Source organism: Salmo salar, chromosome ssa17 (genome assembly GCF_905237065.1).
Source record: "Salmo salar chromosome ssa17, Ssal_v3.1, whole genome shotgun sequence".
Lineage (NCBI taxonomy): Eukaryota > Metazoa > Chordata > Actinopteri > Salmoniformes > Salmonidae > Salmo > Salmo salar.
In genome coordinates, this window is record NC_059458.1 from 35038525 (window position 1) to 35051270 (window position 12746).

General features: G+C 41.5%; 1 protein-coding gene across 1 annotated transcript in view; it reads left to right on the forward strand.

The window, feature by feature from the left end:
• Positions 1–12746, forward strand: part of LOC106592870 (zinc finger protein 585A) — a 38400-nt gene that overhangs the window by 1242 nt on the left and 24412 nt on the right. Inside the window, exons 2-3 of the mRNA XM_045698620.1 lie at positions 7189–7437; positions 10266–11279. Coding sequence (XP_045554576.1) covers positions 7189–7437; positions 10266–11279 — 1263 coding nt within the window. The remainder of the gene's footprint in view (positions 1–7188; positions 7438–10265; positions 11280–12746) is intronic.

The window sequence follows — 12746 nt, forward strand, 5'->3', positions numbered from 1 at the left end:
CGCTCTTATCCAGAGCGACTTACAAAATGGTGCATTCACCTTATGATATCCAGTGGAACAACCACTTTACAATAGTGCATCTAAATCTTTTAAGGGGGGGTTAGAAGGATTACTTTATCCTATCCTAGGTATTCCTTAAAGAGGTGGGGTTTCAGGTGTCTCCGGAAGGTGGTGATTGACTCCGCTGTCCTGGCGTCGTGAGGGAGCTTGTTCCACCATTGGGGTGCCAGAGCAGCGAACAGTTTTGACTGGGCTGAGCGGGAACTGTGCTTCCTCAGAGGTAGGGGGGCCAGCAGGCCAGTGGTGGATGAACGCAGTGCCCTTGTTTGGGTGTAGGGCCTGATCAGAGCCTGAAGGTATGGAGGTGCCGTTCCCTTCACAGCTCCGTAGGCAATCACCATGGTCTTGTAGCGGATGCGAGCTTCAACTGGAAGCCAGTGGAGAGAGCGGAGGAGGGGGGTGATGTGAGAGAACTTGGGAAGGTTGAACACCAGACGGGCTGCGGCGTTCTGGATGAGTTGTAGGGGTTTAATGGCACAGGCAGGGAGCCCAGCCAACAGCGAGTTGCAGTAATCCAGACGGGAGATGACAAGTGCCTGGATTAGGACCTGCGCCGCTTCCTGTGTGAGGCAGGGTCGTACTCTGCGAATGTTGTAGAGCATGAACCTACAGGATCGGGTCACCGCCTTGATGTTAGTGGAGAACGACAGGGTGTTGTCCAGGATCACGCCAAGGTTCTTAGCACTCTGGGAGGAGGACACAAGGGAGTTGTCAACCGTGATGGCGAGATCATGGAAGGGGCAGTCCTTCCCCGGGAGGAAGAGCAGCTCCGTCTTGCCGAGGTTCAGCTTGAGCTGGTGATCCGTCATCCACACTGATATGTCTGTGAGAGATATGTATGTATGTATTTTCTTTGTATGTATATCTATGAGATGCAGTGTCTTAGTCCGCTGAGCCACTCGGGAGCCCAACTTACAGCGCATGAAGTCCACCAACAATATATTTTTTATTTTTTTAAATAAAGAGTTGTCAGTTTTATAGCTGAAACTGTACAATTATTTGTGTAAAACTAACAATGAAATACAACCCAGACTCATCCTCTGGCTAAAAACAGAAGTCCCAACTCTTGCAGTATGGTAGCTCAATGTATGCAGGGTTGGGTAGGTTACTTTCTAAATGGAATCCGTTACAAGGTACCTGTCCAAAATTGTAGTCAGTAACTTAATTTTTTGGATTACTCAAACTCATTAACGTAATCTGATTACATTCCGTTACTTTTAGATTACTTTATTTTGAGAATGTGAAATGTGAGAATAATAGTCGAGAGAATGATTTATTTCAGATTTTATTTCTTTCATCACATTCCCAGTGGGTCAGAAGTTTACATACACTCAATTAGTATTTGGTAGCATTGCCTTTAAATTGTTTAACTTGGGTCAAACGTTTTGGGTAGCCTTCCACAACCTTCCCACAATAAATTGGGTGAATTTTGGCCCATTCCTTCTGACAGAGCTGGTGTAACGGAGTCAGGTTTGCTCCTTGCTCACACATGCTTTTTAAGTTCTGCCTACAAATTTTCTATGGGAGTGAGGTCAGGGCTTTGTGATGGCCACTCCAATACCTTGACTTTGTTGTCCTTAGCCTCTCTAGGCTAGGCGGGACGAATTCGTCCCACCTACGTAACAGCCACTGCTATCCTGTGGCGCGATTTTCAAAACCTTAAAAATCCTATTACTTCAATTTCTCAAACATATGACTATTTTACAGCCATTTAAAGACAAGACTCTCGTTAATCTAACCACACTGTCCGATTTCAAAAAGGCTTTACAACGAAAGCAAAACATTAGATTATGTCAGCAGAGTACCAAGCCAGAAATAATCAGACACCCATTTTTCAAGCCAGCATATAATGTCACCAAAACCCAGAAGACAGCTAAATGCAGCACTCACCTTTGATGATCTTCATCAGATGACAACCCTAGGACATTATGTTATACAATACATGCATGTTTTGTTCAATCAAGTTCATATTTATATCAAAAAACAGCTTTTTACATTAGCATGTGACGTTCAGAACTAGCATACCCCCGCAAACTTCCGGGGAATTCGCTAACATTTTACTAAATTACTCACGATAAACCTTCACAAAAAGCATAACAATTATTTTAAGAATTATAGATACAGACCTCCTCTATGCACTCGATATGTCCGATTTTAAAATAGCTTTTTGGTGAAAGCACATTTTGCAATATTCTAAGTACATAGCCCAGGCATCACGGGCTCGCTATTTAGACACCCGGCAAGTTTAGCACTCACCATAATCATATTTACTATTATAAAAGTTTCATTACCTTTTGTTGTCTTCGTCAGAATACACACCCAGGACTGCTACTTCAATAACAAATGTTGGTTTGGTCCAAAATAATCCATCGTTATATCCGAATAGCGGCGTTTTGTTCGTGCGTTCCAGACACTATCCGAAATAGTAAAGAAGTGTCACGCGCATGGCGCAATTCGTGACAATAAAATTCTAAGTATTCCATTACCGTACTTCGAAGCATGTCAACCGCTGTTTAAAATCAATTTTTACGACATTTTTCTCGTAGAAAAGCGATAATATTCCGACAGGGAATCTCCTTTTCGGCAAACAGAGGAAAAAATCCCAAAGGCGGGGCGGTCGGGGTCACGCGCATAAGCTAGTGTCCCTTGATCGGCCACTTGAGAAAGGCGATAATGTGTTTCAGCCTGGGGCTGGAATGACGACTTTATGTTTTTTCCCGGGCTCTGAGCGCCTATGGACGACGTGGGAAGTGTCACGTTAGAGCAGAGATCCTTAGTAAATGATAGAGATGGAAAAGAAGTTCAACAAATGGTCAGACAGGCCACTTCCTGTAAAGGAATCTCTCAGGTTTTGACCTGCCATTTGAGTTCTGTTATACTCACAGACACCATTCAAACAGTTTTAGAAAATTTAGGGTGTTTTCTATCCATATGTAATAAGTATATGCATATTCTAGTTACTGGGTAGGAGTGGTAACCAGATTAAATCGGGTATGTTTTTTATCCAGCCGTGTCAATGCTGCCCCCTAGCCCTATTAAGCCATTTTGCCACAACTTTGGAAGTATGCTTGGGGTCATTGTCCATTTGGAAGACCCATTTGCAACCAAGATTTATCTTCCTGACTGATGTCTTGAGATGTTGCTTCAATATATCCACATAATTTCCCTTCCTCATGATGCCATCTATTTTTTGAAGAGCACCAGTCCCTCCTGCAGCAAAGCACCCCCACAACATGATGCTGCCACCCCCATGCTTCCCGGTTGGGATGGTGTTCTTCGGCTTGCAAGCATCACCCTTTTTCCTCCAAACATAACGATTGTCATTATGGCCAAGCAGTTCTATTTTTGTTTCATCAGACCAGAGGACATTTCTCCAAAAAGTACGATCTTTGTCGCCATGTGCAGTTGCAAACCGTAGTCTTGCTTTTTTCTGGCAGTTTTGGGGCAGTGGCTTCTTCCTTGCTGAGCGGCCTTTAAGGTTATTTCGATATAGGACTCGTTTTACTGTGGATATAGATACTTCTGTACCTGTTTCCTCTAGCATCTTCACAAGGTCCTTTGCTGTTGTTGTGGGATTGATTTGCATGTTTCCCACCAAAGTATGTTCATCTCTAGGAGACAGAACGCGTCTGCTTCCTGAGCGGTATGAATGGCTGCGTGGTCCAATGGTGTTAATACTTGCATACTATTGTTTGTAAAGATGAATGTGGTACCTTCAGGCATTTGGAAATTTCTCCCAAGGATGAACCAGACTTGTGGAGGTCTACAACTTTTTTTCTGAGGTCTTGGCTGATTTCTTTTGATTTTCCCATGATGTCAAGCAAAGAGGCACTGAGTTTGAAGGTAGGCCTTGAAATACATCCACAGGTACACCTCCAATTGACTGAAATGTCAATTAGCCTCTCAGAACCTTCTAAAGCCATGACATAATTTTCTGGAATTTTCCAAGCTGTTTAAAGGCACAGTCAACTTAGTGGATGTAAACTTCGGACCCACTGGAATTGTGATTAAGTGAAATAATCTGTCTGTAAACAGTTGTTGGAAAAATGATTTGTCATGCACAAAGTAGATGTCCTAACCGACTTGCCAAAACTATAGTTTGTTAGCAAGAAATTTGTGGAGTGGTTGAAAAACGAGTTTTAATGACTCCAACCTAAGTGTATGTAAACTTCCGACTTCAACTGTACCTTTTGTCTCCTGAATACAAACTGAGTAATCATATTTATAGGTCTACATGCTCTCTTGAGAACCTTGACGATCTCGAAATGGAAGTTGCGCAGTCCAGAATTAAGTGTGCCAACCTGTGGTAGACAGGTGTAGTCAGTGGTGGAAAAAGTACCCAATTGAGATAGTTGAGTAAAAGTAAAGATGCCTTCATTGAAAATGACTCAAGTGAAAGTCGCCCAGTAAAATACAACTTGAGTAAAAGTATTTGGTTTTAAATATACTTAACTATCAGAAGTAAAAGTACAAGTGTAAATTAATTTAAATTCCTTATTAAGCCAACCAGGCCTTATGTTCTTATTTTATTTATTTTTTTACAGGCACGCTTAAACACTTGGACATCCATTTACAAACAAAGCATGTGTTTAGTGAGTCTGTCAGATCAGAGGCAGTAGGGATGACCAGGGATGTTCTCTTGATAAGTGTGGGAATTAGACCATTTTCCTGTCCTGCTAAACATTCAAAATGTAACGAGTACTTTTGGGTGTCAGGGAAAATGTATGGAGTAAAAAGTACATAATTTTCTTTAATGTATTGAAGTAAAAGTTGTAAAATTTTAGTAGTTTACACCACAGGGTGTAGTTGAGACTTCCAACGTTTGCCCTGAGAATCCTACCAGAGATGATTTTGGACAGGTAGGAATGAGACTTTTGGAAAGCGTCGATTCTTGCTTTTTGGCCCACCCATACGTTTTGTCAAGTTGGGTAAAGAACAAACTGGGAATGGTTATATCTGTGTTACAAAGTTTCGAGAAGTGGAATTGTTTAGATTTTTTTTGCTTATCCACCGCCCAGAGGAAGCGGGTGCTTCAAGTCACGCGGCTCGGGTCTCAACCTGTGGCGTGCTTTGATCTCCAGAGTAGGGCCCCGCTCAAAGGGGTGATCAGTGGGGTAGAGGAGGATCAAATGAAAATGAATATTCCTAGTGTTTGTGTTGCCAGCCGTTTGGTGAGACGTAGACCTGGTGGCAATGGCGTGACTGAGAATACCCTGTTTGTCTTGAGCTTTGACAGAGTTGCTACCTGAAAAGGTTAGGCCCTCGCAGAACACCAAATATAACCTATGTTCTGAGTTCATTACGGTGCTTTAGGTGCCAAGAATTCGGACATGTTGCAGCAGTGTGTAGAAGAGGGATCCCACGATGTGAGGAAAGTGCAGGAGGGCATAGTCAGAGGGAGTGTACAGTTGGGATAGAGAAAGCACTGTGTCAACAGTGGGGTTGCCAATGCAGCTGAGGATCGGAAATGCCTTGTGACAGAGGCAGGTTGAAATTGTCAGTTTGAGTGGGGCAGAACGTTTCCTATGCTGAGACAAAGAGAGTAGAGGGTTGCCCAAGGGCAAGGGAGCCTCCCAGTGAGTAGGTCTGAAGAGAGAAAGATCCAGAGAGGATGAGTTTTTTAGTAAGGTTGGATATGTTGCATTTATAGCCATGGTGATGAACTGCACTGCACTGGTGGAGTGGAAATCACAGAAGGTACATGTGGTAGTTGCAGCAGCAGAGGAATATTTGGGTGTGAGATCTTAGTACAGAAGATCTACAGTCAGTTTTGAGGGAAGGGCGTTTGAGGGAAGGCCTGTTGTAGGATCATTTAGGGCTAAAGTGGTGGGTACTGGGGGATAGTGTATAGGTGCAGGAATAGATGGTGCAATTTTAAGATTTTCACATTCTCCTTTCACACATAGTATGCACATACATTTATACTGACTACACACCCGCACTCACATACAAGCTGCTGCTGCTCTGTTTATCTTATCCTGTTGCCTAGTCCCCTTACCCCTATACATATCTACCGCCATCACTCCAGTAGACCCTGCACATCTAAGTATGGTATTGGAACTGACTTAACTATTTGCTGTGTATATATAGTATGCTTACTTATTTGTGTATTTCCTATTCTTATTTCTCGTGTTTTTTCTAGTAATATATGGTTATTGATAATTACATTTTTTTGGTTTTGAGTATGCAAGAAAGGCATTTCACTGTGCTTGTGAAGTTAAGTTTTAACTTAACATCTTTGGTTGTAGTGGGGGAAAAAGAAGTTCCGGGAAGGCCGGCACCAGAACTGTGTTGTCAAGATACCTTTTGTGTCCGTTTTTAAATGTATTACTACAGGTATGTAATAGCACGTTTAAACTGTCTAATATCAAAAGAACATGTCATAACGTGCTAGGTAACAAATTATCACGTTTGGTAAATGTTTTGTGTTCTTTTGCTTCAAACCGAGTGAGTGGAAAACGTGACTAAAAACAGTTTTATAAGTCGATAGCTAGACTTATTACGGTGCTTTACAATGAACATAGATAATTACCTATGAATAAATTATTTATTTGCGATTTCTGAGCTCCCTTTACATGTTATTGTTTTTGTGTAAAATGGCGGCGCCAGCTCTGTCTGCGTCAACGGACTTCAGTGCAGGCAGTGCAGATGCACCAGAGGGCGACAATTTCACTGTTGCACTACAGTTGTGAGGCTGAATGCAATGTTTCTTATATTTTTGTAAAACAAATTACGTGTAATAATATTCAGACACATTGTTGTTTCTATCTATAATGTGAATGGGAAATACAATAGTTTTTTTGGAGTGAAATAATACAGTGAAGATGACGTTTTTCAAGAAAATTGTTCATAGTGCTTCCTCAAACACTGCAACCTTAATGGCTTGAGTAATTTATGCATTTATGTAAATGTATGAAATCTACTATAGGTTAAGTGCACTTACTTTGTGTAATTTAAAGTGGGCACTTTGTCTAATGTGAATTAATGTTTTGTTGTCAATGCATAGCAACCTGATTTTATTGAAATTCGATAATTGAACAAGGAAAAAAACAATATTTTTAAGAGAATAAAGTAAGTGCCAGAACTGTCAAGACTAACTTTTGTGTTTGTTTCTCTTTGTTACTACAGGACGACTCAGATTAAGTCTGAGGCCGGTAACATCAACAGTGAGGACAAACCCAGCCTGCCTCTCTCCTTCCACACTGAGTCCAAACCTACAGTCACTGGGTCCTGATTGTGACAGTGGAGCCCAGTTTGCACTGCAGGATCCAGAGATGGCATCAGTGAAGCTGGAAGACTGCAGTCAAACACTGGAGCTGAATGTCAACATTAAAGATGAAGAAGAGGAGGAGAGGATTGGAAAATCTGTTTCTCATGGTAAGAGCAGGTTATATCTAACTAAATTTGTTGTTCATTACAACTTCCCACTGTGCATGAAAAGTTGCAGAAGAAATGTTTCATGATGAACTGTTTCAATGAGAAGGTAGATGTTATTTCATGCTACTGAGACTTGAATGGTTTGACACCAGTATTGCCAGCATTTGTTTTATTCACTGGGCTATCTGGAGTGATCAGAGAGTAGACTAAAGAAGTGAAGTAGACAAACTGCCAGTGTTTTAAAGTTCTGAGTGTAGTTACTAACCCTTTTGTACCTTTTTAGCTTTTGACTCTTACCCACTTTTAGAATAGTTTTATTCCTCTTTTGTATTGTACAGATATGAATTCATACAGTACCAGCCTACTGATTTTAATTCATACAGTGAATTCGGAAGGTATTCAGATCCTTTGACTTTTACCACGTTACAGCCTTATTGTGTTACAGCCTTATTCTGAAATGGATTTAGTTCCCCCCTCCATTAATCTACACGCAATATCCTATAATGACAAAACAAAAACACAGGTTTTGATACATTTTTGAAAATGTGTATAAATGTGATTTCAGCTTTTATATATATATATATCTCCCTTTACTCAGTACTTGGTTGAATCACCTTTGGCAGCGATTAGAGCCTCGAGTCTTCTTGGGGATGACGCTACAAGCTTGGCACACCTGTATTTTGGGAGTGTCTCCAATTATTCTCTGCAGATCCTCTCAAGCTCTGTCAAGTTGGATGGTGAGCATTGCTGCACAGCTATTTTCAGGTTTCTCTAGAAAATGTAGATCAGGTTTAAGTCCGGGTTCTGGCTGGGCCACTCAAGGACATTCAGAGACTTGTCCCGAAGCCACTCCCGAGTTGTCTTGGCTATTGTCCTGTTGGAAGGTGAACTTTCTCCCCAGTCAGAGGTCCTGAGCACTCTGGAACAGGTTTTCATCAAGGATCTCTCTGTTCTTTGTTGCGCTCATCTTTCCCTTGATCCTGACTAGTCTCCCAGTCCCTGCTGCTGAAAAACTTCCCCACAGCATGATGCTGCCACCACCATGCTTCACCATAGGGATGGTGCCAGGTTTCCTCCAAACGTGACGCTTGGCATTCAGGCCAAAGAGTTACATTTTGGTTTCATCAGACCAGAGAATCTTGTTTCTCATGGTCTGAAAGTCTTTAGGTGCCTTTTGGCAAACTCCAAGCGGTTTGTCATGTGCCTTTTTACTGAGGAGTGGCTTCCGTCTGGCCACTACCATAAAGGCCTGATTGGTGGAGTGCTGCAGAGATGGTTGTCCTTCTGGAAGGTTCTCCCATCTCCACAGAGGAACTCTGGAGCTCTGTCAGAGTGACCATCGGGTTCTTGGTCACCACCCTGACCAAGGCCCTTCTCCCGCGATTGCTCAGTTTGGCCGGGCAGCCAGCTCTTGGAATAGTCTTGGTGGTTCCAAACTTCTTTCATTTAAGAATGATGGAGGCCACTGTGTTCTTGGGGACCTTCAATGCTGCAGAAATGTTTTGGTACCCTTCCCCAGATTTGTGCCTCAAAACAATCCTGTCTTGGAGCTCTACGGACAATTCCTTCAACCTCATGGCTTGGTTTTTGCTCTGACATGCACTGTCAACTGTGGGACTTTATATAGACAGGTGTGTGCCTTTCCAAATCATGTCCAATCAATTGAATTTACCACAGATGAACTCCAATCAAGTTGAAGAAACATCTCAAGGATGATAAATTGGAACAGGATGCACCAGAGATACATTTTGAGTCTCATAGCAAAGGGTCTGAATACTTATGTAAATAAGGAATTTTTGTTTTTTATTTTTAATACATTTGCAAACATTTCGAAAAGCCTGTTTTTAGCTTTGTCATTATGGGGTATTGTGTGTGTGGATGAGGATTTGTAAAAAAATAAATAAATAAAAAGTTATCCATTTTAGAATAAGGCTGTAACGTAATAATGTGGGAAAAGAGAAGAGGTCTGAATACTTTTCGAATGCACCGTATGTCACCCGGTACAGCCAGAAGAGGACTGGCCACCCCTCAGACTGGTTCCTCTCTAGGTTTCTTCCTAGGTTCCTGCATTCTGGGGAGTTTCTTAGCCACTGTGCTTCTACATATGCATTGCTTGCTTATTGGTGTTTTAGGCTGGATTTCTGTATAAGCACTTTGTCAGCTGCTGATTTTAAAAAGTGCATCAAATGTATTTGACATGTACAATGAGTGTACAAAACATTAAGAACACATTCCAAATGTTGAGTTGCACTCCCTTATGCCCTCAGCGTCAATTCGTCTGGGCATAGAATCTACAAGGTGTCGAAAGCTTTCCACAGGGATGATAGCGCATGTTGACTCTTATGCTTCCCAGTTGTTTCAAGTTGACTAAATGTCCTTTGGGTGGTGACCATTCTTACAGACACAGGAAACTGTTGAGCATGGAAAAACCCAGAAGCATTGCATTTCTTAACACAAGCTGGTGCGCCTGGCACCTAGGACATTTAGCCAACTTGAAATAACTGGGAAGCATAAGAGTCAACATGCGCCATCATCCCTGTGGAAAGCTTTCAACACCCTGTTCAAAGGCACTTCAATCTTTTGTCTTGCCCATTCACCCTCTGAATGGCACACAGACAATCCGTGTCACAATTGTATCAAGCCTTAAAAATCCTTTAATTTGTTTATTCATCTACACTGATTGAAGTGGATTTTAACAAGTGACATCAATAAGTGATCATAGCTTTAACATGGTCAGTCTGTCATGGAAAGAGCAGGTGTTCCTAATGTTTTGTACACTCAGTGTATATCACACCAACTGATTGGTTCTTCTGATGTTGTTCACACAGGAGACCATGTAGAGACATTCTCTACATCCAGAGAGCAACAGCAGGAAGATCACAGAGCTAAGAGGTCTCACCACTGCCCACATTGTGAGGAGATTTTCCCATTTCTATCAAAGCTAAAAATACACTTAAAAATGCACACAGAAGAAAATCTGTATTCCTGCACTGACTGTGGGAGGAGTTTCACAACATCAAGGGCTCTGACAGTTCATCAGAGAGTACACACAGGAGAGAAGCCTTACTACTGCTCTGACTGTGGGGAGAGTTTCTCTCAACAGAGCAACTTAAAAAAACACCAACGTATACATACAGGAGAGAAGCCTTACTCTTGCTCGGCCTGTGGGAGGAGTTTCTCTCAACAGAGCAACTTCAAGAAACACCAACGTATACACACAGGAGAGAAGCCTTACTCCTGCTCTGACTGTGGAAAAGGCTTCACAACATCAACTGAGCTAACAGTTCATCAGAGAACCCACACAGGAGAGAAGCCTTACTTCTGCTCTGACTGTGGAAAGAGTTTCTCCCGATTGGATACCTTAAAAGTACATGAACGTGTACATACAGGAGAGAAGCCATACTCCTGCTCTGACTGTGGAAAATGCTTCACAACATCATCTGAGCTAACAGTTCATCAGAGAACACACACAGGAGAGAAGCCTTACTTCTGCTCTGACTGTGGAAAAAGTTTCTCGCAATTGGAGAAGTTAAAATGTCACCAGCGAATACATACAGACCAAAAGTCTTACTTCTGCTCTGACTGTGGGAAGAGTTTCACCCGATTGGATACCTTAAAATGTCACCAGCGTATACATACAGGAGAGAAGCCTTACTTCTGCTCTGATTGTGGAAATAGTTTCACCCGATTGGATACCTTAAAATGTCACCAGCGTATACATGCAGGAGAGAAGCCTTTCTCCTGCTCTGATTGTGGAAATAGTTTTTCTGATCAGAGCAGCTTAACAACACACCAATGTATACATACAGGAGAGAAGCCTCATCAGTTCTCTCAGACAAGCTAAGATTAAAGTCTCCATCACTTCCTTCTCATCTCATAAAGGAAGTGGTAACAGTGAATTTGATAACATTTAAGAAAGAGAAACACTATTGGGATCCTATTGTTTCTCACTGTAAGAGAACTGTGCAGAGGAAAGGGCATGTTATAGAATGTTAGCTTTTTGTTAATTTACTGATCAAGGTGCACCTTGTCAGTCCTTTTATTTTTTATTTTTTTGCTTTTACTCTAAAGATATTGAGAGTACCTTGAATTTGCCCTTAGGGTTGAATGCCCTCTGAGTCTTCTCACATTGTAACAATGGAGTCTGATGGCTGACTGGGTGGTACTGCTTCCCTCTGCAGTTTTCTGTGGGAATGAGTTGGTAGACACATGTATCAGATAGAGATGATCAGTTTTCACCATTAGTTTGGGTGGGTTATTTTTTTTACTACTAAGTAACTTTTGTTTGATACACATACTTTGAAATGACTACCGGTTTATTAAATTGTCTTACATTCAATGACACTAATAAATCTAGTATTTGGTTAACTGCATTGAACTTGATGTGCTAATTAAAAATAAATATTCTACATGAATTTGTGCTGGTCAAACTTTGGGTTATCTATACAGACAATGCAATGTTTTTGTTTAATTGATGTCATTCAAACTAATTTAAATGTTTATGTATCTACTCAATACATGTCACTACACCTCTACATGCCAATTAGCTAGCCCCCAGTATGTTCTACAATGCATACAAATAATGTTTTGCAGTATAAAGGACATGTTTTTATATTTAAATAGAATAACATTTTATTTTGTCAATGTATAATTGTGATGTGTTTTCTATGGTGCCAAAGTCCAGGGACAATATTACTACCACAATTCAAGTATGACATTCTTAATATAGGCGAATGGAATCAGAGAGGAGCTTGTGTTAACCTTTCCATGCCCCATTGTTCAGAGTGGAAGAGCTGTGAACTCACCTGTGATGGCCCACATCTACCACAACCTTTCCTATTGTGTTAAACACCACAGCATTTTAGGAAGCCATTGTTCAAAATGTGTTCATACACACAGTCACAATGGGAGGGGATGTAGCATGCACAGGGGAGGACCAGGAAGTTGATCTCAGACTTCTATTTAGGACTGGGATCCTATCCAGAGTTTCCAGGTTGACAAACCCAGCCTGCCTCTCTCTCATCCAAACCTACAGTCACTGGTTCCTGATTGTGACTGGAGCCCAGCACCTCTACTTCCTGTGGCTATGGTAATGATTATAACGTTTCCTCATGACCATAGCAGGTATCCATGGTAGTGTTTATGTTGTCAGCATAGCAGGTATCCATGGTAGTGTTTATGTTGTCAGCATAACAGGTATTTAATATTAACAACACCTTCCTAATATTCAGTTGCACATTTTTTTTTCCCTCAGTGCAGCCTCATTTCGTAGGGACATGGACTTTACAAGGTGTCAAAAGCGTTCCACA